This window comes from Pogoniulus pusillus, chromosome 17, assembly GCF_015220805.1.
Source record: "Pogoniulus pusillus isolate bPogPus1 chromosome 17, bPogPus1.pri, whole genome shotgun sequence".
NCBI lineage: Eukaryota > Metazoa > Chordata > Aves > Piciformes > Lybiidae > Pogoniulus > Pogoniulus pusillus.
The window spans coordinates 23883731-23911575 of record NC_087280.1 but is presented as its reverse complement, the minus strand read 5'-3'; the positions used below and the strand labels follow the sequence as shown (position 1 = coordinate 23911575).

At 56.3% G+C, this 27845-nt stretch overlaps 1 protein-coding gene across 1 annotated transcript; it reads right to left on the bottom strand.

Annotated features, from left to right (window-relative positions):
- Nucleotides 1-32: 32 nt before the first annotated feature.
- ACAN (aggrecan) lies at nt 33-27845 on the bottom strand. The gene is given in 20 exon segments (XM_064157121.1): nt 33-185; nt 1649-1831; nt 2410-2554; nt 2873-2955; nt 3412-3570; nt 5827-5904; nt 5907-5945; nt 12858-13416; nt 13537-14156; nt 14382-16376; nt 16990-17181; nt 18101-18394; nt 18538-18665; nt 19424-19598; nt 20661-21164; nt 22883-23179; nt 24464-24591; nt 25114-25288; nt 26866-27237; nt 27776-27845. Coding segments are annotated over 20 exon segments (6285 nt in total). The 3' UTR covers nt 33-96.

Here is a 27845-nt window from a genome sequence, read left to right as displayed (position 1 = left end):
GAAGAAAATGAAGAAGAAGAAATGGACTCTGTTAATAGAAGTGTTCCGTTCAATCTCTCTTGCTCGCTTCTACCCCTGGGTGGCTCCGGCCCCTCTCTAATGGGTGGGTGTGTGCGTGGCTCTGCCGCTGGGTCTCGACCGGCTCCTGGGGCTCCTCTTGTATAGCCTGCGCTGGTAGCTGGAGGCTGTGGGAGAGGCAGAAGAAAAGGCACCTTGTTAGCGGAGCTGGGACAGAGACGCTGCTTGTCCGCGCTGGCCGCCCTGGTCCCCGGCTCCCTGGCCAAACAGGGAAGCCGCAGGTGGAGCTGCCCGGCCGGCGGCGGTGTGTGCCCCGGCGCCAGCGTGCCCGCTCCCGCTCAATCGGCCCTTCAGTGTCACCCTCCTCCCGCAGCTGGGCTTTGCTTCAGCCTGCGGTGAAGGTGTCTGCTGCCCGCTGGGAGCCTGGGTAGGAGCATCCTCCCTGCAGGGGCTTGTCCCATCCCTCCCCCTGTACGCAGCCGAAAGGGCAGTTCTGCTAATGGGGTGGGCACCTTGCCCACCTCGCCTGCTGCCCTGCCAGTCCCTCCTTCATCCCCCCGGTCTGAGGGAACGAGCCATCAGCAGTGAGACATGCTTGGGGCACAGGAGGGGAATCGGCCCTGGCTGGCTGGCAAGGGACAAGGTTGTTGCCAGATGTTTGCTGTCAGTCTGCTTTGAAGCTGGCACCATCCCAGTGTGCTAACTGCAGGGGAGTGTGGATGCAAGCAGCAAAAGCTGGTTGGGAACAGCCTAAGTCTCCTGATTCATGCTGGGAGCAGCCTGCAGCTCTCCAGGTCCATGGCAGAACCGAGGGTATCAGCAGCTTGGTCAGCACCACAGAGCTGCCATTGGACACTTCCTCCATTCCTTCTCCTTCAACCTCCTCCCTGGGGTGGAGGTTTGTCCTGTATCAACTTTCCCTGGCTGTGGAACCATTGCTTTATCTGGAATTGCCCAGCTGGACCAGAACCTGGCAGGGAGGCCACTGGACAGATGTGGTTTGGCTGAGGCTGATGAAATTATTAGGAAGCTGCAGGCGAGCAGGGATGAGACAGGGGTGTAGGCAGGCCTGGGAGTGGGCTGGGACACCAGTGGGAGAAGGCTGTCTGCCATCAGCTGGAGGCCTTCAGCTGCAGAAGGGTCAGGAACCCAACCCCGTCCCTTGCCTCAGCTCTGCTGCAAGGCTTCTTTCTCTCTGCTCCCAAGGCAGGGGGGTGCCAGGGAAGGGTCTGGGGGAACCACAGCTTCCCTCTCCTCTCCGCTGGTGCAGCTGGTGCCAAATCACCCTTTCTGAAGCCATTTCTTGTTCTTCCCTTTCTTTAAGTAGCCTGGGCCCCTAGTAGCCTTGTGTTGGTCTTTTCTGGCTCTGGTGCTGCCCCTGCCTTGCCTAGGTGGAGGAGCCTCCTGGGCAGCAAGTGCCTGGGCTACCCCTTCAGCCAGCCCTCCTGGTCCACACCTGCCCAGCTACCACGGTCTGTCGGGCAGGAGCCAAGGCTCCCCACGCTGACTCCTTCTGCTTGGCTCAGAGCTAAACACTGCGCCCTAAGGAGATGCCCTCCTCATTCCCAGCTTTCTGCCAGCTGCAGGGGTGCCCCAGCCCTGCCCCGGAGCGGCAGTGCCCCAGACGTACGGTTCGTGCAGGATATCCGCGGCTGCTCCCACTGCCCGCTGGGCTGGCAGCGGATGGTGGGCAGGTGGCGCTGGAGGTAGCCTTGGTCGCACTGGTACCGCACCATGGAGTTTATTTCGTAGCGGTCCTTCCTCTGGCCAAAGGGCTTGGCGTTCTCCACCACGGGGGGCTCCCCACAGGCCACTGCAGGAGGTGAGCAGAGAAATGGAGAGCTGGAGGAGTGCTGCCTGGCTGAGTGGGAAGCTCATGCCCAGGCAGCTCCTGCCCGGTGCAGGCTGGGCACGCATGGCCTCATCATTCCTTTTCTCCTGTGCCTAGAACCTGAAATCCCTTTGGGATTGCCTCTGCCCACAGAATGTAGGGGCATGGAGATATGGAAATTCTGTGGTGGGCCTTGGAACTAAGCAGTGGTCTGCCTCAGGTCCTTGCTGGTGGCTGCTGGGGAGGCAGAGAGCTGGGCGCAATGACAGCTGCTTGTGCCTGCGGCGGGGCAGGGAGCCGCTGTGTGGGAGCAAAGCTGCAGCCAGGCTATGGCTGGGCATGAAGCCTGCCCTTGGTGGCTTAGTTATTTGTCTTCAAGCCCCTGGGAAACTTTCTCCTGGAGCCCCTGCCAGCTGGCCATTCTGCTGCCGGTTCCTCCCACCTCCTTGCCCACCTTTGGCAGTGACAAAGCTCACGCTCACATGCCCTGGGGTTCCCCTCTGGCTCCACAGACACCCCCTGAGCCTCCCGGCCTAGGTGTGGCAGTGCAGGGTGCTGACCTGTTCCTTTCTTGCAGGTGAAAGGGAGGTGATAGTTGCAGGGGACATCGTTCCACTCGCCCCGCTCGTGCCAGATCATCACCACGCAGTCCTCGCCCGCCGCAAAGAAGTTGTCAGGCTGGTTGGGCCTCCAGTTCTCAAATTGCTGTGGAGAGAGGACAGCCTTTTGCCTCAGGCTCAGCCTGCCTCTCTCCTGCTCCTCTCTTCACCCTTGCTGCTGCCTTGCCCCTGTGCCTCAGCAGCAGGCACCATGGTTTGGCAGCACTGCTGCTGCAGCAGCTATCTCTACTGTGATGTGCCCGGAGGCTTAGGATTTACCAGAGGCTTGGAAACTCCATGACCCTACCAAGCTTAGGCTTGCCTCCAGTCAATGCCTAACCCAAGCACTCAGCTCTGGAACCACTGGGCTCTTCCCACCCTCCTACCCTCACAAGCCTGCCCATGGCCTGGGCTGCAGTCTCACCAGGGAGTGCCCATCGGACCAGCGGAAGTCGTTCTCCACAGCTCTGTCACTGAGGCCGATCCACTGATAGTCCTGGGCATGACCTGCAAGAGCCAGAGAGGAGGGAGAAGATGAGTCAGGGCTCCTCTGTGTCTTTTTGGAAGCATTTCTTTGCCATCCCAGCTGCCTCTGGTGCTGGAGCCTCTGGGTCCTTAGTGTCCTTCTTGGCCTCTAGTCCCTGATTGTTCTTGTTTCTCTGCATCTCTGTGTTTGTCCATCTCCCTCTGCACTCAGTGTGCCACCAGCATGGATCCACCACAGCAGGTCACTGAGATTGCTGCATCAAGTGAACCTCTTGTGAACAAGCCACACCACTGGTAACGGTGAAGACCTGCCCTGGCTGAGAAAGGGCTCTCCTGTCTCATGCCTGGACAGTTCTTCCTCCCTTTCTCAGGGCTGAGGCCTCATTAAGAAACCTTGGAGCCCCAGTTTGGACAGTTCTGCCCATAAACACCAGGGCACAAACTCCACCACAGACTCAGGCTGGCCTCAGTACTCACTGTTCACAAATTCTTGCTCCTCTGGGGTGATGATGCTGCTGAGGTGGGCCTGGTGCTGTCGACATCTGTTCTCTGCATCCGTCCAAGTCTCCCTCTCTTCAAAGTGCCTGTAGCAGTGGCCCTGGAACTTGATCCAACCTTCCTCACAGTTTTGCAGGTCTGAAACACACAAAAGATGGATAAAAAAGACTTGGTGCATGGATCTGGAAACCTTCCAGCTCACCTCTAAGCAGCTTGTGGTCTCATGGCACCGGGCAACAGATGATCACTTTCACTACAGAGCACACCCTGCTGCTGCCTGTGGGACACCCCAGGGAAGGTTGTCAGAAGGCATCCAAGACAGAGGCAGAGAGGACAGGCTCTGCTGGAGATTCTGTGCTTGCAATCATTGCTACCAGAAAAGCTGAGTGGTACAAACCTACTCCTGATGAACTCAACCTCAGTGTCATGCTCCTGAATCCTATTTGTTTGAGGAAATGGCCCAGCAGGAGTCCTTCTCTCCCCACTTGTGCTGGCCTGCAGAGACCAACCAGATTGCAAGAGACCTCCAAGATCATCCAGTCCAACCTAGCACCCAGCTCTGTCCAATCAACTGCTGCTTTTGAAGTGAACTGCAAACAGCTGAATCCAGATGCCCAGGATCAACAGGTACAGTGCTGGAAAGAGAGAGGAGGCAAAGCCAGGTTCCAGTGGTTGCACCAGTTGCTGTGGTTCTGGGACTCTGGAGGAGAAGTAAGCCTAGCAAGGTGGGAGCAAAGAGGTGGAGGTAGGGACTTGCCAAGGTGGAGAGAAAAGATGAGAGCTCAAGCAAAGGGCTTGGAAGCTGCTAAGGAAGTATGACCACTTCTCAGCTTTTCAAAACCCCTTTTACCACTCCAGGAGCACTGAAGAGTGAACCCCATTAATCCAAGACAAAAACCAGGCCAGCATTAGGCCACAGAGGAGGGAGAGCAGAGGCAAATGGAGGGAGCAGGAGAGGAGCCCTTCAAGCAGCTCGCGTGCGCTGCAGCACCACACATCTGCTGCTCGGGGCTGAAGGGAGCAGAAAATCAGATGTGCTTCGTTTCAGCCCTTCAGATGCTTGATCCCCCACCCTTCCCAGGCACTTGGTGGAGTGGTGGACTTTCATGCCTCTCCCCCTTCCCAGTTAGGTTTTCTGTACTCAGTTCCTTTCTTCTTTGTTCAACTTGGCAAGGCAGAGCCTTCGTCACCTCCAGTCACACTCATTGCTTCTAATCCACTCTTCTGCTGTTCCTCCAGCTGGAGACTGCAGGAACTTCATAGAGACTGGAAGAGCTGCTTAGGAGTTGAGGCATTCAAACCCTTTCCTGCCCTCTCCAACGGATCAGGTGGATGGTCTGGAAGTAGCTGAAGCCCCAAGGATTCTTGGTCTTTGCAGGCAGATTGTGTGTAGGAGGTGAGAAGAGAACATCCTTGCTCTGCTGGGATGTATTTTCCCACAGCTTGAACTCCACCCCACAACATCCCAGCCTGGAGATGGAACAGCATGGGGCACAGAACCTCAGCAGGACATTTCTTAGCTGCTGTGGTGCCAAGGACTGGCTGTGTGCAGATGGCAGAGCTCACCTATGGTGTCCTAATGTTGCTGGAAGTCAACAGAAAGGGTGGTCTTCCCCATGGGAATAATGGAGATTCACATCCCTCTGGGACACTGGCTTCATCTTGCATCTCCCAGGCTGTAGTCCCAAGGCATCATGAGCCCAGGAATCAGAGAAGGGAAGAAATGAATCCTGGCTTGGACCAAGTAAGAGCTCAAGGAGCCACAGGGTAGAAAAAGTCTCTTGTAGGATTCCATCAATAGGTAGCAGGGATGAGTGAATCAGGAGCTGGCTGGTTTGTGGTAGGAAAGGGATGGTAAGAGCACAGTTCCTGCCCAGGTGGTGCAGTGATCCTGAGCCATCTTCTTATGGTCTACTTCATCTGTTCATATGGGGAGCAGAAAGCAAGACACGGAGGCAGAGGAGAAGATCTGATGCATTGCCACTTGTGCCAAAGTGAAGGTGACTCTGCAGCCTGCTGGCACTTCCTCTCACCTAACACCTTCCAGCACCTCAACATCTCTCTGCAATTGAGACAGCCACTTGTGTGATGGACATGGTTACGACCTGTCAGGAGCATCACTAGAGGAGCTTAAAGAAGAGGAAGCTGAAGAGGCCACCAGACTCCTGCTGAGGAGGCCCAGGGGACATGTTGCTGTGATCCAAGCTGGAATCCAGAAGCAAAGCCTGGAAGCTCTTCCTCACTGCACCTCAGGCTGCAGTTAAAGCTTAGCTAACCGAGATGAGGGCAGGACTTGGGGGCGGGGGGCTGTTGGGCTGGGCTTTCTGCCGGGAGCGGGGTGGGGAGAAGGCACACAGCAGCTGGCAGGGCTGGCTGAAGCCAGGCTGGCCCTACCCGTCTGACACAGGTCCCCTCCGCAGCTGGGAGGGCACAAGCGCTGGGAGGGGCCATCGGCGCTGCCGTCCGCGCAGTGGCTGCGTTCAGACAGGGACCTGGGTGGCACTCAGCAGTGGCTGCCACTAGGGCTCTGGGCAGGCAGCTCCACCGGCGCTGCATCCGAGATGCCGACTTGTGCCTGTGCCCCCAGGGCTATGGGGCTGTGAGGCTCTCCTCAGGGAAGCAGTCATCCTCCAGCAGGTCCCCGTGGACTATTCACCTTCCTGGCTGCCAGTGCTCGCTACCAGTTCTTTCCTAACCTTAATTTAGATGGTGATGTTCTGAGGCAAGGTAAACTCTCCTCAGGGAAGCTGGAGAGAGTGTGGAGAAGGAAAGAAGTGAGTTCAAAGGTGCTTTGGATACACTCAGACTTCTCCCCTTGAGGATCCAAGGCCCAGCCATTGGTGCCTCTTCCCTGGTGAAGAACACTGCAGGGCAGTGCCATTCCTCAAGACCTGTCCCCACCATGAGTTCTCTTGCTTGGGATGGGGAAGAAGCTACTGCATCTTCTTCAGCTGTGGGCTCCACCTGGGTGCACAAAACCACACTTAGTTTCCCATCTGGACAGAGCAGCTCTTAAGATCCTTTTTGCTTCTCTGGAGGTGAAAAGAGAAGCTGTCATGGGAAGAATTTGTCCCTCAGCTTCCCAGTTTTTCTCCTCTTGCTAACTAGCAGAAGGCTGGGCAGTAAATGCAACTATTCCATCCCTTCTTGTCTTGGGGCAGAGGGAAGCCAGCAGAGATGCTCTGAAGCAGACCACAAGCAGCCAGGGTGTATCTATATGCTGTAAAACCCAGCTTGTGCTGGAAGTGAAAACTCTTCTCCCAGCATCTCTCTGGTCCTGCTTGTTGAGCTTTGGAGTTAGAAGAAGAATTGTTCAGACTGGAAAGATTTCAGAAACATTCAACTCAAACCCAAGGAGGGAGCTAAGGGAGCAAGGGAGAGCACCTCCATGCAGATGGGGTTAAACGGCAGCTGCTTGGATCCTCCTGTGAGACTTTTCTCCTTTCCAGCCTCGGGAGAGATGTGAGGTTGAATGAGGATGCTCTTGCTCAGGATGAGGAGGGGTAGTGAGGAAGCTGGAGAAAGATGGACCAGCTTCTGGCTGTGGAAATGCAGGAGCCTTGAGGCTGTGTTCATCTCCTGCCTGGGCTGTGCTTGCTCAGGTACCACCTCCCTGCAGAACCAGGGGAACCTCCCTGCAGGGCCAGGAGGATGCTCAGAGGCTGCAGCAGCTCTGCTGTGAGCACAGACTGAAAGAGTTGGGGCTGTGCAGGGTGCAGCAGAGGAGGCTCCCAGGTGACCTTCTTGTGGCCTTCCAGCATCTGAAGGGGGCTACAGAAAAGCTGGGGAGGGAATTTCAGAATATCAGGGAGTGCCAGGACTGGGGGGAATGGAGCAAGACTGGAGGTGGAGAGAGTCAGAGTGGAGGTGAGGAGGAAGTTGTGGAGCATGAGAGTGGTGAGAGGCTGGAATGGGTTGCCCAGGAAGGTGGTTGAGGCCCCATGGCTGGAGGTGTTTCAGGCCAGGCTGGATGAGGCTGTGGGCAGCCTGCTCTAGGGTAGGGTGTCCCTGGGCATGGCAGGGGGGTTGGAACTGGCTGCTCCTTGTGGTCCCTTCCAGCCCTGCCTGATTCTATGGTTCTACAATTCAAAACAAAGAGAAAATTCTTTATGGTGAAGGTGCTGGAGCCCTGGAGCAGGCTGCCCACAGAGGTTGTGGAGTCTCCTTCTCTGAAGGCTTTCCAAACCACAGATCCTGTGATCTTTTGTCCTGCCTCTAGACACCCTCAGGAAAAGTCCCTCTGCAGCTGCCAACAGCATCGGGGTGGCTGCAGCCCTCGACCAGCTGCAACAACAAACTCTTTGCATCTAACTGCTCCCACTGGCCACAGCCCCAGCTGCCAGGCACTTTGACGCTCAGGGATCTCGCACAGAGGCAAGCTGTGGATTTGCTGGGCTGAGCAGGCATCCACAGAGCCAGCTCTGCTATGCAGAGCCAGCTCAAGTGCTTATCACTAGAGAAGACAGAGTCCTGCTATTATTACCCAGAGCCAAACAAAGGACTGGCGATGTGGCATGGGATGCAGAGCAGAGGCTGCCCTCACTTCCAAGAGCTTCAGCTCTAAAATAAAGGCAAGGGGAGAAAATGCCTCCCGGTGCCAAGAATAGGAAGCTCATTTAGAACCCATTATTAACTCTCCTCTGGAGGATAATGCCGAATTAGCAGCTCTTTAGAAGACAATTTGTGCTGCAGTTAATATCAACCAGAAGTTGTAAAAGATGATTCAAATCTACTGCCACAACAGGTCCTATTCTGCTTTGTGCTACTGACAGGACCCAAGGTCTAACATCTAGGTCTTCATCTGGGGTTTTGGTTTGGGTCTTTTAAATAACAAACCAAACCCAAAACATCAGACGTAAACAACATCTGGAAGATGCAAACTGTTGGCTGGAGAGAGCAAGGGGAGTTACGGAGCTACACTGCAAGCTTTGAGTTTGTCTCGTTGTTTTCTTCCTGAAATTTGATGGTCTTTGAGGTCCCTTCCAGCCTAAACCATTCTATGATTCTAAGGTCAGCTCCGTGCCGAAAACGTCTGCTAAGGAGGAGCAGCTTGTGCCCAGAGAGGACGGCACACAAACCCTGAGCAAGCTGCCTGCTTTTCTCCATCTGCTGGGATTTAAACTCCTGGCTTTGTGCTGCAGACAGGAAAAGCTAAGGCAGGAAGGCAAAGCGTGTTGGGAATGCCCACCAAGGCTCTGCCGTGCCCCTCACTCTTCCTTTCCAAGCCTCCTTCTAAGTGCAATTATCCAAAGAGGGACTCAGAGACCAGCCAGATAATTATCTTCTAGAGACTGAAGTGGGGGGGAGGAGGAATAAAAATCCAGGTACAAATTAAATTCTCCTCTCAGAGACTCCTGGGAAGTTGGAGCTGTCAATTTGACAGCTCAAACAGCAAAGGAAAACAGCAGAGCGGTTGCAGAGTGCCTCCTACAAGAAAAGAGGAGGAGGAGTTGGGGTGGGGGGGGAAATGTTCTCTCTCATTTTAGGTAAAATGTTGGCATGGAGGATCACACAGCCAGGCAGTGAGTTACTAGGAGCAATTAAGCCATTAAAATAATTGATTACAATAATTAAACCAAAGCCTCTCTGCAGAGATTGCTACAGCCTTACAGAGCTGCATACATCTAGGGAGCAGCAAGCTTCCAGCAGAACCTGTTGATCTGCTGGGACCTTCCATTGTCCAACAGGTTCATGGAAGGAAAGCTGAGGAAATGGGGACTTCTCTGCCTCCAAAAGATCAGGTTCAGGACTCAACTGACACATGGAGAACACTGCTCCAGGACTGTAGGCTGCCTCTTCAGAGAAAGGTTTCAATTAAGCTAATAAACTTCTGATGCAAACCAGAGAGCAGTTTGGGGCTCCCCAGTTCAAGGGAGACAGGGAGATGCTGGAGAGAGTCCAATGGAGGCTATGAGGATGGCTGGGGGCTTGAACATCTTTGCTGTGAAGAGAGAATGAGAGCCCTGGGGCTGTTTAGTCAGCAGAGGAGAAGGCTGAGAGGGGACCTGATCAATGTCTATCAGTAGCTGAGGGGTGGGTGTCAGGATGCAGGTGCCAGGCTCTTCTTAGTGGTGCCCAGAGACAGGACAGGGAGCAATGGGTTCCAGCTCGTGCTGCAACCCAGGAATGAATACAACACTTGAGGTGTGGCCTCACCAGTGCTGAGGTCCCCTCGCTGTTCCTGCTGGCCACTGTGTTTCACACAAGCCAGGATGCCATCTGCCTTCTTGGCCACCTGGGCACTGTTGGCTCATATTCAGTCAACCATCAATCAGTACCCTCAGGTTCCCCTCCAAGTCACAACTTCCCGACCACACATCCGCAGGTATGTAGCCTGCCATGGGGTTGTTGTGACCCAGCTGCAGGGCCTGGCACTTGGCCTTGCTGAACTCCACACAATGAGCCTTGGCCCGTGGCTCTGACCTGCCCAGATCCTGCTGTAAAGCTCCCCTACCCTCTAGCACAGCCACCCAGCTTGGTGTCACCAGCAGGCTTATTGAGAGTCCTTCCACCCCTGGCCAGGACTGCACTCAGCCATGGAAGGCTGCTGCAGTAAAGAAGCTGATCAATAAAAAGAGAAGCTTTACCCTGGAATGTCTCCCCTGCTAGGAGCACCAGCCGTGCCCGTGTCCTCAAACCCATCTCTAGCCATTACACCTCCTGTGGTGCTCTCTCAGCCTTCCCTGCCACCTGCTAAGACACTCCAGCTGCCACACGGGCGCCTCTGTGCCTTGCAAACATGCACCACGTCCCAGTTTCAGAAAGAGCTTTCAAGCTTCTTCACACATGAGCTGCTGAACACATGGTCTGCTCTCAGAATCCTCCCCAGGAATGTTGGCTAACAAATGCTCCAAGGAATCTGGCAGTCACCTCGTGGGGAATTCATGAAAAGAAAAGACAGTGAAAGAAAACCTCACTTTGAGCCCAAGTTTGGGGTTTTTTTGGCCTTAATTTGGGTGTTTTGTTGGGTTTGGTGTTTGGTTTATTTCCCCACTCCGAGTTTCATGCCCTGCTTTCTTTCTTTCCCCTTAGCCCTGCCTTTGCTGGCTTGGATGTGGGCATGGATCAAACCCAGACCCCATTAGGTGTGGAAGGAGGGCACTGGGGTGTGTGAGTCCTCTGCCAAGCTCTGGCCCTGGTGCCAGGCTGGGTGTGCGCTGTGGGAACCACCTCTCTGACGTGCCCTCACCCACTCCTGCCCCACCTGCTGTGCAGCTGCTCAGCACAGCCTGCACCTCTGGGGTGCTCTGAGCAGGGCTGAACAAAGGTTTGTGATTAGCTGTTTGCTCAGAGGGAGAGAAGTGACGCAGGGAGCAAGGCAGTGACTCATTTGAAACACTTTGGGGATGGAAATGATAGAAGCCAGGCTGAGCCGCACAAAGCCCTGCACTTACTGACTCTTATGAGCCCAGGGCTACCTGCACTGAATGGTGTCAATTAACCAAAGAGAAGCAGTTCAGGAGATGATGTGGGGAGGGAGTAGATGTAACATCGGTTTGGAGAGAAGGAGTTGAGCAAACCTCTTGGAATATACATTCTGTACCGCACTGAAGCAACATGTCCTGCATGGAGGTGTGGCCCGTTGAAAGCTGAGCACACCGAGGACCTTCACTCACTGATGGACTAAAGTGGGGACTATCCTCAGCAGCATGCTCCTGATTGCACCAAAGTGACAGCAAGACAAGGCCAGGCATACCACAGCATCACAGAATGGTCTGGGTTGGCAGGGACCTTAAAGATCATCCAGTTCCAACTCCCCAGCCATGACCAGGGACACCTCCTGCTAGACCACGTTGCTCAAGGTCCTGTCCAACCTCGCCTTGAACACTCCAGGGTGGGGCTGTGTTGCAGGATGTGTTACCAGGACTGGGACCTTCCTCTGGCCAAGAGTCACCCACCTAATCTTCTCATCCCTCCCCAGCTCGGGGTTGCTCCTCACAAAGCTAGGTCAGGGTTTTCTCCACCAGTGCAAATCAGATTTAATTCAGATTTAAGTATTGTGCTACTGTGTCTGTTCACAGCTGGCAGCAAGGGATTGCTCCCAAAGACAGGGCAGCCCCTCTGGGAGGGGCAGGGTGCAAGGAAGGACATAAAAAAAACCCAGTAGCATTACAGGTTGGGGCCAGAGTGGCTGAGAGCAGCCAGGCAGAGAGGGAGCTGGGGGTGCTGGGAGAGGAACTGAAGAGGAGGTAGCAGTGTCCAGGTGGGCAGCAGAGCCAATGGCATCCTGGGCTGGCTCAGGAGCAGTGTGGGCAGCAGGACAAGGGAGGTTCTTCTGCCCCTGTGCTCAGTACTGCTCAGGCCACAGCTTGAGTGCTGTGTCCAGTTCTGGGCTCCTCAAGTCAAGAGAGATGTTGAGAGAAGGGCAGCAAGGCTGGGGAGGGGCCTGGAGCACAGCCCTGTGAGGAGAGGCTGAGGGAGCTGGGGGTGTGCTGTGCCTGGAGGTGTTGAAGCCAAGCCTGGCTGGGGCACTTAGTGCCATGGTCTGGTTGGTTGGCCAGGGCTGGGTGCTAGGTTGGGCTGGCTGAGCTTGGAGCTTTCTTCCAACCTGCCTGATCCTATGAAAAAGTGGCCATGCTCTGAGCATGCTCACACGTTCTGCCCACCCTAGCTGCAGAGAACAGCACAAAGCCCAGCCCCCAGGGCAGCCACGCTCTGTGTCAAGGGGATCAGGGCACTTTGCCTGATGCAAACATTGCCCTTGGGTCAGGTAATGCTGAGAGGAGACAGAATTTTGTCCCCAGCTGTCTTGCTTTGGCTTTTCTCTCCACGGGCAGCCTCCTGCTCTGGTGTAAGCACTGTGGAACACCTGGGGACACAGGCAGCATGGGGAGAGAAACCAAAGAGGCCAGAGACCTGCAGCCTGTGTTATCCAACTGCTCAGCTGCATCCAGCAGCCAGGGTGCGTCCTCTTTCCACATGAGAATGAATAATTGCTTGCTTTCTGTGGATCTCAGCAAAGGTTTTCTCTGGCTAGAGCAATGAGAGTGTCCCAGTGCCTTCCCAGCTCTGTCACCCCCAGGGAGCTGCTCACAGTGGCTGTCAATGGCTGTGCAGAAATGCTCTTGGTTGAGCCCTTACCTTTGACAGCACAGAGGGGAGAGGTTATGAGCTGGGCACCCTGAGAGGCATGAGCAGATGGCACCTCCATCGTGTTCCTGGCAGGTGCCAGCTCATCACAGCTGGGCTGCAGCTGCAGCCACCAAGAGCAGCAACCCAGATGGGGTCCATGCCTGTTGTTGTGGTGCCATTTGGTCAGACAGCAGTTGTGGAACAGCCTCCACGTCCAAACCCTACATCCTGGTGGCTTCCCACCACAAGGATGTTCTGCTCAAATCTGCTCCCACGTTCATGCTCTCTGCTGTGGAAGCAAAGTGGCAGCTCTGCCCCCTCCCTCTCCCGCCCCGCCGGAGGAGAGACAGTACCTTGTGCAGTGGGTCCTAAAGCATCTATGGCTTCTTGCGAGGCTTGAGGCAGGCCGGCAGTAGCGGTGGCCAGCAGGTGGGGGGTGTCTTGGGCAGCAGCAGTCTCTGTCTCCTGTCCTGACACCGCGGGAGGGGAGGGCTCCGTGTCCAGCTGAGCCCCTTCAGGGCTCCTGGGTGACTGCGTTGGTTCAGCATCTGCACTGCTGCTGCTAATTACAGTGTCTGGGACAGAGGTTTCCTCCGAGATGCCTGCGACCGAGAGTGTCACAGCTCCAGCTGTCACCTTCTCAGCAGCAGCGGCAGCAGCGGCAGCAGAGGGCTGCCCAGCGGCCAGGGATGTGGCAGCCGCCTCCGGGGTAGCAACAGGCAGTGCAGAGGCTTCTGCGCTGGTTCCGTGCGCTGCGGCCGCTGCTGGGCTGGTCTCGGGGAACGCAGAGGTTTCACCCCTGGCTTCTTGACTCGTGGAGGTTTCTATCCTGATCTCAGGAAAGGCAGAGCTTTCCCCACTGACTTCTTGACCTGTGGATGTTTCTGTGCTGATCTGGGGGTAGGCAGATGGCTGCCCCCTGGCCTCCTGGCTGCTCGGTGTTTCTATCCTGCCCTGAGGGAGGGCAGAGCTTCCCCCACTGCTCCCGGGGACTGTGGCAGCTCCTGTGCTGATCTCAGGAAAGGCAGAGGCTTCACCTCGGGCTTCCTGACTCGTGGAGGTTTCTATTCTAATCTCAGGGAAGGCAGAGCTCTCCCCGCTGCTTTCCTGCACCCTGGATGTGTCAATGCCGATTTCAGGGTAGCCAAACGTTTCACCCCTGGCTTCCTGGCTTGTCGATGTTTCTATCCTGATTTCAGGGAAGACAGAGCTCTCCCCACTGATTTCCTGGGCTGTGGAAGTTTCTATGCTGATCTCAGGGAAGGCAGAGCTCTCCCCACTGCTTTCCTGCACCCTGGATGTTTCAATGCTGATTTCAGGGTAGCCAAACGTTTCACCCCTGGCTTCCTGGCTTGTCGATGTTTCTATCCTGATTTCAGGGAAGACAGAGCTCTCCCCACTGATTTCCTGGACTGTGGAAGTTTCTATGCTGATCTCAGGGAAGGCAGAGCTCTCCCCACTGATATCTTGGACTGTGGAAGTTTCTATGCTGATCTCAGGGAAGGCAGAGCTCTCTCCACTGCTTTCAGGCACTGTGGATGTTTCAATGCTGATGTGGGGAAAGGCAGAGCTCTCCCCACTGATTTCCTGGACTGTGGAAGTCTCTATGATGATTTCAGGGAAGGCAGAGCTCTCTCCACTGGTTTCACGCACTGTGGAGGCTTCGATGCTGATTTCAGGGTAGCCAGAAGCTTCACCCCTGGCCTCTTGACTCGTGGCTGTTTCTATGCTAACGCCAGGAAAAGCAGAGGTCTCCCCACTGATGTCTTCTATGGTGAACGACCCTGTGCTGCCCTCGGGAAGGGCAAAGCTTTCCCCACTTCCCTCTTGAGCTGTGGATGTTTCTAGGATAATTTCAGGGTAGCCAGATGTTTCACCCCTGGCTTCTTGCCCCGAGGAGGTTTCTGTGCTCACCTCAGGGAATGCAGAGGTTTCCCCACTGATTTCTTGCCCCGAGGAGGTCTCCATGCTCACCTCAGGGAATGCAGAGGTTTCCCCACTGATTTCTTGCCCCGTGGATGTTTCTGTGCTCACCTCAGGGAATGCAGAAGTTTCCCCACTGATTTCCTGGTTTGTGGAGGCTTCTACACCACTTTCAGGAAGCACAGCCCCTTCCCCACTGATTTCTTGACCCGTGGATGTCTCTGTGCCAGCTTCAGGAAAGGCAGATGTTTCCCCACTGGTTTCGTAAGCTGATGATGTCTCTGCACCACTTTCTGGCAGTGCAGATGTCTCCCCGCTCGGCTCACCAGAGGCAGAGGCCTCTCCACTTGGCTCAAAGCTGGTGGGAAAGGTGACAGCCGTTTCCCCCCCCAGCTCCTGGGACACTGTTGGCCTTGTCATAACTTCTACCAAGTCAGAAGTGACTAAGGTGACTTCTGGAAACCCTGACATCTCCCCACTGGTGTCAGTCGCTGATGAAGACTGCCCACTTAGATCCACACCTCCAGAAAAGTCTCCACTGATGTATGGGATGCCAGATGGCTCTCCACTGAAGTCCCCTGTCCCTGCAGGAAACCCACTGGTCTCTACAGCTCCAGACCCTTCTCCAGATAGTCCTCTGTCTCCAGAAGGAAACCCACTGATTTCAATCATCCCAGAGGGTCCTTCTCCCACCTCCTGTGCAACTGAGATCTGGGTTACAACTTCCACCAAAGTGGTATCCACAAGAGAGATGGTGGGAAAGCCAGAGGTGAGCCCACTTCCCTCTCCAGACAGTAGGCCACTGGTGGCATCGGCTCCAGAGGCTCCTCCACTGCTGTCAGTCACTGTGCTCGGGTGCCCGCTCAGCTCCAGCGCTCCGGAAGCACTCCCGCCAAAGTCTGGGTGCCCAGAAGCTTCACCACTGCTGTCTGAGCTCCCAGCTGCCACTCCTGACACATCTTCACCTCCTGGAGGAAATCCGCTGATCTCCACAATCTCTTTAGCTTCTGCCCTGGTCCCTGGGGGAGTCGTTGCCACTTCCACCAAACTGGTGTCTAGGAAGGTGATGCCCGAGGCCTCGCCGCTTCCACTGGTGCCAGAAGTGAGGCCACTGAGGTCTGTCAGGCCACTGAGGTCTGTCTGGCCACTGATCTCATGTGTTCCAGATGGTTCTCCACTGGCATCCAGTCCTGAGGGCAACCCACTGAGCTCAGACCCTCCAGAGGGCTCCCCGCTGAGCTCGGGCACCCCAGAGGGCTCCCCGCTGAGCTCAGCTCCTGAGGGCAGCCCTTGGGCCCCACCACTGGTGTCCCATTCCGTGGGTGGGAGCCCTGACAGATCTCCCTCTCCGCTGACCCCGATGGATCCTCTTCCCTCCTCTCGCCGTGCCGGCGCCGTTGTTACAACCTCCACCAAGGTGGTGTCCACCAGAGAGACGGTTGGGAAGCCAGAGCTGAGGCCACTCTCCCCTCCAGGTGCCAGGCCGCTGGCTAGCTCGGTGCCAGAGACTTCCCCACCAGATCCAAAAGGCTGCCCACTGCTTTCCACTCCAGATGGCATCCCACTGATTTCCGGCATCCTGGAAGCAGACACCAACACGTCCTCCCCTGCAGAGGGCAAGCCACTGATCTCAGTGATGCCAGAAGGGACCCCACTCAGATCCCCCGAGGGCAGCCCACTTTCTCCAGGCAGGAAGCCACTGGTGTGCAGGTCTACCGATGGTAATCCACTTTCTCCAGCCCCAGAGTGCTCTCCACTGTGCCCAAAGCCTCCAGAAGTTGGCTCTCCACTTGCATCTGGGACTCCAGATCCCCAGCCAGACGCTGAGGATTCACCACTGGCCTGATGTGCTCCAGGTTCAGTCACCTGCCCTGGCACTTCGCTGGTGGAAGCATTGGTGCTTGTTTCCTCTGGTGTTAAGGTAGCTGGAGGAAAGGCAGATGGGCTCACTGGAAAGGAAAGAGCAAACAAAGAGAGGGAGAGAGGAAAATCATCTATTGAAGTGTTTCAAAGGAGCTGTTCACAATTCCCTGACCGACTTCACCTCCAGACTGCTACCTCTGGAGCAAAGGCACAGAGTCCTTTGCGCTTGCAGGTGCAACCTGGGTCCCTTCAAGTTTGTGAAGGAAGAGGAAATCTTAACCAGCTGGAAATCAAAGGCCTTTGGGAAACTGAGGGAACAGATCATCTGCTGACACAGTGACACCAATTCCCAGGTGCCAAAACCAAGTTACTGCTTCTCTGGAGACAGCAGGTGGAAAGGCACGGCCTGAGCTCTGTTTCTAACCTGCTTTCCCCACCGTGGATACACAACAGCAGGATGTGTGAGGTGCTCTGGCAGTGCTGGGCCTGATGCTCATCCAGCTCAGTCCTGGATAGTTCAACAACAGGCACTTGTAGCTTCTCCTGTGTGCATGGCTCAGACTTTGCCAACATGGTGAGAACTGTCTAAACTGAGAGGGAGTCTCCTTCAGCAAGGACCCAGAGCGTTTATGTGGGGAGTGTGCCCACCGTACACCACCAGCCAAGCACCACCCAGGAGATAGGGCAGCTCTGACCCACCTGGGAGGAGTGACACATCAGTTGGAAAGATCTCTGTCCCCCAGGCTGTTTGATTCTCAGGCTGAGTGGCAAACTCTGTCTCCACAGTCACCTCTTCCCCAGAGGGTACCCCCTCCACCCCAGGGATCACTTGGGTTGCCAGTACATCTTCAGAGATAGAGGTGACTCCATCCTCCTCCAAGGGTGGCAAAGCTGGAACAAAGAAAAGCTGCTGAAGGGAGCTGCCAGAAATTCACAGCCTCAGATGCCACCAAAGAGCATCACCCCCACCAAAGTGCATCACCCCAATGCACCCAGCCTCCTCCATGAGACCCCCGTCCCCGAGGAGACAGGGCACAGAATTGTCAGGGTTAGAAGGGACCTCAAGGATCACCATCAAGGGCCTGGAGAACAAATCTGATGAGGAGCAACTGAGGAGCTGGGAATGGGTAGTGTGAGGAAGAGGAGGCTGAGGGGAGACCTCATTGCCATCCACAGCTACCTGAAGGGACATTGTGGAGAGGCTGCTGCTGGGCTCTGCTCACAGGGAATTTGAGACAGAACAAGGGGGAATGGCCTCAAGCTGAGGCTGGGAAGGTTTGGATTGGACATTAGGAAGAAGAGTGGTCAGGGAGTGGGATGAGCTGCCCAGGGAGGTGGTGGAGTCAGCCAGCCTGGATGTGTTTCAGGGTGGTTTGGCTGTGCTGCTTAGGGTTTAAGGTGAAGCTTGTAGAGCAGGGTTCCAGGTTGGATCTGGTGATCCTGAGGGGTTTTGCCAATCTGCATGTTGCTGTGATTCTCTGCTCTAATTCCAACCCTCCTGCCATGGGCAGGGACACTTCCCACTAGATCAGGTTGCCCAGAGCCACATCCAGCCTGGCCTTAAAAGCTTCTAGGGATGAGGCTTGCACCATCTCCCTGGGCACCCCCTGCCAGGCTCTCACCACCCCCAGGCTGAACAACTTCTTTCTAACGTCCACTCTGAATCTACTCATTTCCAGCTTTGCTCCACTCTCCCCAGTCCTATCACTCCCTGACAGCCTAAGAAGTCCCTCCCCAGCTTCCCTGTGGCCCCTTTCAGACAGGGCAGGGCAGGTCTCCTCCGCAGCCCGGGCGGCAGGGTGGCAGGTACCTGCGAAGCAGAAGGCGTGGTGGCGGGACAGGGGGTCGGGGAAGCCAGTCTGGTTGTGGTGCCGGTAGATGGTCCTGACGCCGGGCGCGTCCCCGCCGCAGGCGGCGCGGGGGCTGACGATGGGGTAGCGCAGGCTGCCGTCCGCCAGCCAGCCGGCGTGGCACCTGTCCAGGCCCCGCTTCCAGGCGGCGTGCAGGTGGCCCACGGAGGCCAGGGTGGCGTTTTGGCTCTCACAGTACCGCTGAGCTTCCGGGAAGGTGAACTGCTCCGGCTGCGTGGCGAAGAACACTTCTCCTGAGGGGGTAGGAGAGAAGAGGGCTGTGAGTGCCTGCGTCCCAGCCACGCACACGCCGACACTGCGCCGTGAAGCGTGCTCCTGTTGCACAGCTGTGCCCAGGAGGAGGAGGAGGAGGAGGAGGAGGAGGAGGAGAACCTACCCCTGAGCCTGTCGATGTAGCAGTAGACGTCGTAGGTCTCGGAGGCAGGGCGCATGCCATAGGAGCGCACGCCAGGGGAGTTCTCTTTGTCCCCTAGGCAGTTGCTTCGGGGGGTCACGATGGGGTACCTGGCAAAAGGACAGAGCAGGCAACCCAAGCTCAGCCTCGTGTTCCCTGGGCTGGAGAACCTCAGCAGGCTTAGAATGGGCTGGGTCGGAAGGGACCTCCAAATGTCATCCAGTCCAAGCCCCTCTGCAGTCAGCAGAGACAGCCTCAACTAGATCAGGTTGCCCAGAGCCCTGTTGAGCCTCACCCTGAACATCTCTGGGGATGGGACCCCAACCACCTCCCCGGGCAACTTGTTGCAGTGTTTCACTACTCCCATGGTGCAGAACTTGTTCCTAACACCCAATCTCAATCTGATCTGCTCTAGTTGGAAACCACTGCCCCTGGTCCTATCACTACAGGAGGCCTTTAGAAACAGTCTCTCTCCAGCATCCCTGTGAGCAGGATGAAAACACTTCACCATTAGAGGTGCTCAGAGTCCTCATTGTGACTAGGAGACAACGAGTAAAGACTTTCCTCCGCCTTCCTACATGCCAGAGGAGTTCAGAGTCCTCCCTGTGACTAGGAGACAACAAATAAAGACTTTCCTCCACTTCTTCTACATGCCCGAGGAGCTCAGCACAGCAGGACGCACACGTGGCTGAGGAGACAGGTAGGACAGACTGAGAACTAGTGGCCAGCAGGTATTGTGGCCTGGTGACAGCCTTAGGTCAGGAAGGCTTCAGATGCTGATGGACGGAGCAGCAGGACAGGCCAAAGTAAAGCCTCACTGGACAAAGGAGAGGAGGCCTCCTGGGGCAGCAGGAGGGGGGGGCTGTACCTGACTGTCTGGTCCCGCAGCCAGCCGGCGTCGCACTGGTCGAAGCCAGCCTCGTAGGCAGCCTGCAGCTGCTCAGGGGTGGCGATCACGGCGTTGTTCTCCAGGCAGGCCTCCTGGGCTTGGACGAAGGAGAAGGCGTATCTGCTGCTGGCAGCACGGTAGTGAAACACCACCCCTAGGGCAAGAGAGCCACAGTGTGACAGCAGATATGGGACTGCCCCTCTCTGAGATGTCTTCCTGACAGCAAGGCAAGAAGCAGTCAGTCCCTGCCAAAACCATGTTCATAGAATCATAGAATCCAGAAGGTTGGAAGAGAGCTCCAAGCTCAGCCAGCCCAACCTAGCACCCAGCCCGTGCCAAGCAACCAGACCATGGCACTAAGTGCCTCATGCAGCCTCCTCTTAAATGTGTCCAGGGATGGGGACTCCACCACCTCCCTGGGCAGCCCATTCCAATGCCAATCACTCTCTCTGACAACAGCTTCCTTCTAACATCCAGCCTGGACCTGCCCTGGTACAGTTTGAGGCTGTGTCCCCTTCTTCTGTTGCTGGGTGCCTGGCAGAAGAGCCCAACCCCACCTGGCTACAGCCTCCCTGCAGGCAGCTGCAGGCAGCAATGAGCTCTGCCCTGAGCCTCCTCTGCTGCAGGCTGCACCCCCCCAGCTCCCTCAGCCTCTCCTCACAGGGCTGTGCTCCAGGCCCCTCCCCAGCCTTGCTGCCCTTCTCTCAACACCTTCCAGCACCTCTTGAATTGAGGAGCCCAGAACTGGACACAGCACTCCAGGTGTGTCCTGAGCAGTGCTGAGCAGAGGGGCAGAAGAGCCTCCCTTGTCCTGCTGCCCACACTGCTCCTGAGCCAGCCCAGGATGCCATTTGCTTTATCCTGCCCACCTGGGCACACTACTTTGATGGAGGTTGCCTGATTCATTGAACTCCTCTATCATTGAGGGTGATGTTTTGGGGATCTCTTTAGTCCTTCTCTAAGGTCTCCCTGTCTTGGAAGATCTTAGAGCCAGATGCACATGGGAGGGCACAGCATGTCCACTGCAGCCCCAAGCATCAGCCAGCTGAGCTCTTTCCTGAGCGTAACTGGGTGGCACTCACAGCCTGCAAGCAAGCCTGTGTCCCTCCAGGGACATGAGTGCTCTCTGTAGTGGCAGAAGCTCAGGCTGTTTCCAGCTGGGTGGTTGCATCTAAGAGAAACACATCTTCAAGATTTTTGAGTGCTGGTGACTTACCCGTGGGGGAGATGGGCTGCTCAGGGAGGAGACCCACACCGGGGGCTGCTGTCACTTGAACCAGCTGATCCTCCACTGTGGACGTCGAGGCAGGCTCGAGTCCTGGTGTGGCAGTCACCCCCACGACATCTTCCACCGAGCTCACCTCTGCCATTTCAGTGGCAGTGCCTAAGGCTATGGTGGTGAGCATTGCGGGTGCAGTCCAGCCCTCTGTGGCGTCTTCCCTGGTCACATTCTCCTCTGGGGCAGTTGTCTCTACTGTGGCCCCTGGGGCAAAGAAGTCAGGCAGGACAGTGAAGCCATCATACAGCTGGGTGGCTGTGGCTGTGATCTCGATGGGCTCCAGGGTGGCGATGCTGCCGCGAGCCTCCTCCTCCGTGGCGTTGCGGGACAGGGGCAGCTCCACTTCGGTCTGGGTGACAGTCTGGACAGTGAAGGCACTGCCCAGCCCACTTCCTGGCTCGTCGATGAACTGCCCTGGGATCAGGCTGCCAACATCGTCCCCTACATCAGGAGACAAAGAGCAAGCAGAGGGAACAGGGTCAGTCAGTCAGCAAGGTGCACCATGCTGGCGCTGTCCCCAGGAAGCAGCTGGGAGCTTCTGGCACTGAGAGGAGCTGGTGAAAGGAAAGGGTTTCATAGAATCGTAGAATCAGCCAGGTTGGAAGAGAGCTCCAAGCTCAGCCAGTGCAGCCTAGCACCCAGCCCTGTCCAGTCAACCAGACCATGGCACTAAGTGCCCCAGCCAGGCTGTGCTTCAACACCTCCAGGCACAGAGACTCCACCACCTCCCTGGGCAGCCCATTCCAATGGCGATTCCCTGCTTCCTCCATGGCTCTGCGCAGCAGCTCAGCACGGAGGGCATGGCCGTCAGGGAGAGGCAATGAGCCACCACATGCTCCACAGCTGGCAGGTCAGAGGACTTTCCCTGCTCTCCTCCAGCTCTCCCTCCCGAGAACACCTTGCCCATACCCAAGTCTGCACTGACCTCTAGTGCCTGCCGTCAGGAATTTAAGGTGGCAGGAGGAAAGGAAGGGAGCTTGGATAACCTCCACAGCAGGTCTGAGCCGTGGGAGAAAGACAACTGTACCCACACACTGGCTGCGTAGAAACTCACCAGCATAATGCTCTACCCAAGCCCCTCAACCTCTCAAACCACCACAACTTTAGACAGCCAACTACAAACACAAAATGCGTCCAAACAGCTCCCCCCTTACCCCTCCCAAATCACAGGATCACAGAGTGTCAGGGGTTGGAAGAGACCCAAAGAGAGCATCCAGTCCAACCCCCCTGCCACAGCAGGACCACACAATCTAGCTCAGGGCTCACAGCAACACAGCCACAGGCCTGGAAAGGCTCCAGAGAAGGAGACTTTTCTGTTCAGGTCACATCCCTTGGGCAAAGGAGGCTGTGCCCCACATCAGAGAGTCACAGAATTAACCAGCTTGGAAAAGGCCTCTAGGAACATCCAGTGCAACCTAGCACCTAACCCTGCTCATGAACTAACCCATGGCACTAAGTGCCTCAGCCAGCCTGCTCTTAAACACCTCCAGGGGTGGAGACTCCACCACCTCCCTGGGCAGCCCATTCCAATGCCAATCACTCTCTCTGACAACAACTTCCTAACAACATCCAGCCTAGACCTCCCCTGGCACAGCTTCAGGCTGGGTCCCTTTGTTCTGTTGCTGGGTGCCTGGCAGAAGAGCCCAACCCCACCTGGCTACAGCCTCCCTGCAGGCAGCTGCAGGCAGCAATGAGCTCTGCCCTGAGCCTCCTCTGCTGCAGGCTGCACCCCCCCAGCTCCCTCAGCCTCTCCTCACAGGGCTGTGCTCCAGGCCCCTCCCCAGCCTTGCTGCCCTTCTCTCAACACCTCCCAGCACCTCTTGACTTGAGGAGCCCAGAACTGGACACAGCACTCCAGGTGTGTCCTGAGCTGTGCTGAGCAGAGGGGCAGAAGAACCTCCCTTGTGCTGCTGGCCACACTGCTCCTGAGCTGGCCCAGGATGCCATTGGCTCTGCTGCCCACCTGGGCACACTGCTGGCTGCTCCTGCTGACCACACTGTTCCTGACACACGGCACCGAGCAGGGCATGCCTACAGCAAGGGCAGAAGATGCTAAAGAGAAGCTTGGCTACAAAGCAGCTTTCAAGCTAACAAGAGGCAGAGAGACAACTGTTCTGAGCCCCCCCCCCCCCCCCCCCCCCAACCTCCTCTGCACTCACCACTGTAGCAGATGGCATCGTAGCGCGAGTCGGGGTGGGGGTACCCGGTCTGGTTGGCGTGGAGGTAGACAGTCCTGACCCCCAGCAGGTTGCCGCCGCAGTTGGGGCGCGCGCGGGAGATGGGGTAGCGCACGCTGCGGTCGGCCAGCCAGCCCGCGCTGCACACGTCCATGGCCTCCTCCTTCCAGGCCAGGTACAGCTCCCCCGTGGTGGCCAAGCGAGCTCCCAGGCTGCGGCACTTGTCCAAAGCCTCCTGGAAGGTGAACTTCTCCGGGGAGCTGGCGTAGAAGACTTTGCCTGCAACCAGACCACCCTTTAGTGTGGGGATCGTGGGGTCAGAGAAGGGTTTAGGTTGGAAGGGACCTCGAAGATCATCCAGGTCCAACCTCCTGCCATAGGTAAGGACATCTTCCACTAGAACAGGTCACTCAAGGCCTCGTCCAAGCTGGTCCTCAACATCTTCAGGGAGATTGTGGAGCACAGAAGCACCGAATGTGATCTTCGATCACATTCGGTGCTTCTGTGCTCCACAACCTCCCTGGGAAACCTCTGCCAGTGTCTCACCACCCTCAACCTGTGCCAGTGTCTCCCCACCCTCAACCTGTGCCAGTCTCTCACCACCCTCACTGCAAACAACTTCTTCCTAACATCCACTTTCAATCTCACCTCTGCCACTTCAAACCCATTCCTCCTCGTCCTGTCATTACCAGACCTTGTCAATAGTCCCTCCCCAGCCTTCCTGTAGCCCCCTTCAGACACTGGAAGGCCACTCCAAGGTCTCCTCCAAGCCTTCTCTTCTTCTCCAGGCTGCAGAATCCCAGCTCTTGTAGCCTGTCCTCAGAGCAGAGCTGCTGCAGCCCTCTGAGTATCTTGGTGGCCTCCTGTGGACTGGCTCCAACACTTCCATGTCCTTCTTGTGCTGGGGGCTGCAGAACTGCACACAGTAGTCTATGATCATGGGATCATAGAATGGCTCAGCTTGGAAGGGACCTTGGAGATCAGCTGCTCAGACCTCCCTGCCACGGGCAGGGACTGCCCTCATGTAACTCCCAGTTCCTTCCTTTCCACTTCCCACCCCTGAGAGTCTGGATGTATTACAGCCTCACGTTGGTGGCTGCTCTAGAGCCCAGAAGAAAGGCAGGCAGGCTTACAGACCAAATACACCCTGGAGCAGAACATCCCCAATCAGCTGGAGCCACAGGGCAAGGGGGAGGTAAAGGACCATTTGTTATCTGCTGTTCTGGTGTGTAGAACCTGTCAATGGGTCCCTCTGACAAGCATGGCTGAGGGACACCTCTGAGTGTCACACCCTCAGATGGATGCCCAGAGACACGTAGGATGGTGTGGCCCCGACACAGCTCAGACAGACTCCACCCTCTGTACTGCATTAGTCATTTGACATTCAAATTGTCCAAGGCCTAACAAAGAGGCTGTAGAGAACATCTGGCCTTGCCGAGGTGCCTGCTTTTCCAGCTCTCCCCTGCCTTGCCCCTAGGCCCTTTGCCTCTGTATTTGCTGCTGCTCAGTGCAGGAATGCTCGGAGCTTTGGCTGCTTTTGCAACAGTAAGAGCCCCAAATCACCTTGCATTTGCTCTGCATAGCAGTAAACGTCATAGGTTTCATCAGGCTCACGGACACCGTAGGTCCTCACTCCTGGAAATTCATCCTTGTCACCATAGCAGCGCTCCCGGGGCCAGTGGATGGGGTACCTGGGGAGAGAAGGTGCGTAAGGAGGTGGGAGGCAGGACCCTGGCAGCCTCAGGGAGGCTGGGAGGGAGCTGTGGAGCAATGCTCTCTGTGGTTTATGGCTTTTCCTGGGTTATGGGACAGGAGGATCTGCTGTCCTGCCCTCCCTCCCATGGTCCTGAGCACAGCAGGTCCCTGGCAGTGCTGGCCAAAGCCAGGAGGCCAAGCTGCCTCCCCGGCGTGGGAGGCACAGCTCACTGTGGCTGAGCCACACCTGTGCATCTTGGCAGAGCATCTGTTTAGTTTGGGGAGGATGAAGGACCAGGCTGACACGGTTGTGTGCTCAGCTGTCACCACCAGCCAAGGAGCACAGCGGTCACTCTGCTTTCCCCCCGGCAGAGAACACCTCACAAGCCACTGCCTCCCTCTGCACGCCGCAGTTACAACAGCTGCTATTTGGCAACCGTTTCCCAACCGCGTGCAGCCGGTGGCTTCCTTACAGGAGAGTCTTCTGCGGCTCTCCTCTGCCCTGCAGGGCTCCTCACCTGACAGTCTGATCCGCCAGCCAGCCGGCGTCACACTGCTCGTAGCCGTCCTCGTAGGCAGCTTGCAGCTGCTCCGGAGTAGCAATGACAGCACTGTTCTGGATGCAGGCCTGCTTTGCCTTCTCAAAATTCAAGGTGTACCTGGTGGAGATTGCTCTGTAGTGGAACACGATGCCTGGAAAACATCACATCCATCACTCCCATCTGCTGGAGAGCAGCCAGCCCTGCTCCTCCCGAAGCAGCCCAAGGAACAGATGCCAAATGCCAGCTTGGAACAACGAGGTCTGTGTGCTCCCCGTCTGCACTGGAGCATCTCACAGAGCAGAAGCATTCACTGAACACAGCTGGTTGGAAGAGACCTCCAAGCTCATCCAGCCCAACCTTTGACCCAGCATGAACCACGTCCCTAAGCGCCAGGTCCACAGGCTGCTTGAACACCTTGGGCGATGGTGACTGCAGCACTGCCCTGGGCAGCCCATTCTGATGTTTGAGATCCCTTTCAGTGAAGCCAAGGGCGACTCAATGGGCTCCTTTCCCAGGGCTCTGTGGAGCACCGTGGTGACCTAGGGCACTGGCTGCTGTCCCATGGTGCTGTGACAAAGTCATGGTGCATTAAAAGCCAGTAGTTGAGCAGTGCTGTGAGCAGTGAGAGGACACCCCACAGCTCAGCACACATTGCTGGGTCGCTGTCAGAAGGGCTCAGTGCTCCCCTGACACAGCTTCAGGAACCAGCTGATGGGGCAGAGCAGGGACTGTGCTGCTTTGAAAGCTGCCACCTCCCAGGGTCCCGCACAGGACTAAGGGTGCAGGTGGTCAATCACTGTACAACCACCCAGGAAACAATATCAAGAGGCCACTGCAGTTAAAACCTCCAACTCTGTCACAAACAGCTCTGGCACATTGTTTTGGTGAAGGATGGCTTTGGCACATCTTGGTCTGGCTGCCAGTCAAGGAGAAAACCCACCAGGAGGCATTGAGGGGGCTTCCAGCCCCCACTGTGAGCTCTGTGCTCCAGTGCCTGTGAGCAGCAGCGACCTGCCAGGAGAAGTTATCTCCTTGTCCTCCACCCACAATAAAGATAAGGACTGGAGGAAATGTTTTATCCATCTCTTGCTAGGATGAGATTTGAAAGATGATGGGGAAAGTTCTGTCAGAATAGACCAATTCTCCAGCTGAGGGCATCCCATCCCCTAAAAAGTCTGGGAGAAATAAAAGGTCTCAGCCCTGCTCCAGCTTCCCCCCTCTGAGCCCAGCATGTCCAGGGCTACCTCTTGCCAAGGATGTCATCTTGCTGCCTCTGCAACTCGCCTCCTGCCAGAAGAGTAATTCTGCTGCTGTTATATTGTGCCATGAGTCATTTTACTGCTTTGTTTAGTCTGGTCCTAACCTGCTGAAAGAAATGCCTGCCCCATGGCTCCTGCTCACCTGCCCTTGCCTCTCCTGTGACCTGACTTGAAAGGGTTTATAGAACCATGGAATTATAGCATGGTTTGGGTCAGAAGGGATCTCCAGAGGTCATCCAGTCCAATCCCCTTTGCAGTCAGAAGGGACATCCCCAGCTAGGTCAGGTTGCCAGAGCCCTGTTGAGCCTCCCTTTGAGTATCTCCAGGGGTGGGGCCTCAGCCACCTCCCTGGGCAATCCGAGTCGCCAGTGGGAAGAGCAGTACCTCCTCTGCCCATTTACTTCTTCCTCCCTTAAGCCCAGGTTTGGCAGCAAGCTCTTGAGAAGGAGGAGCATGGGCAGGACCTCACCTTTCACCAGGACCTCTATTGTGTCTTGCCTGTCCTCAATGCCATACATCACTTCGCAGCGATAGATGCCGGTGTGGTTGGACCTCAGTGCCTTGATCTCCAGGCTGGCATCGGTGGGGATGGCAGGGTAGTTGGGCAAGGAGATCACCTCCCTGTACTCCGAGTTGAGGCGGATTTTGCCGCCGGTGGCCACCAGCAGGACGACTTCGGTCCCGTTCGCCAGCTTGCTCCACTTGATCCGGGGCGTCAGCAGGGCGCTGCTGTCCTCCTCCTCCGGGATGTTGAAGTAACAAGGGATGTTCAGGGAGCTTCCCAGGATAACACGCAGGGGAGACTGCTCAGGTATCTTCACTTCCAGGCCATCACTACCGTCTGCTGGACCCCAAGCAAAGCAGTGGTTACACCAACAACTCATTTGAGCCAACACTTGCAGTGCTCCCCCGTGCCCCATGCCTCTGTTTGCTTTGCAAACCTATGCACACATATTCCACCTCCCCCTTTTGGTCCAGCTTGATGAAAGTGACCTGCAGAAGGGGGAGTTACAACCATGACCCTTGTTTCAGGGCTGCTTTGGGGATTTAGACTAGTGCTGGATAGGGAGTGAAGGGGATGAAGGGATGGCTGTGCTGCTGTAGAACTTCTGCCCACACTGCAAGATCACTCCTGGCAGGGTCTAAAAGGGGGATGAGGACAGGGCAATGCTGAAATGCTCTTAGTTTCCCCATAAATCTGCCTTGGCCTGGCTCCCCAGGCACAAGACCAGTTGGAGGCTGTGGCACAGCAGTCATCCAAACAGAAGCCCTGTGTATCCTCAGAGTAGATCTTGGGTACACTGGTATCTGGCAGCTGCCCATACTCAGGGATGCAGCACAGGGCTCAGGACTGCTTTCCTGCACCCCGAGGCACCTACCTGAGAGCTCCAGGGGGGCAGCTGCAGCCATGACTCGCAAGCACACAAACACTAATAGCAAAGTGGTCAT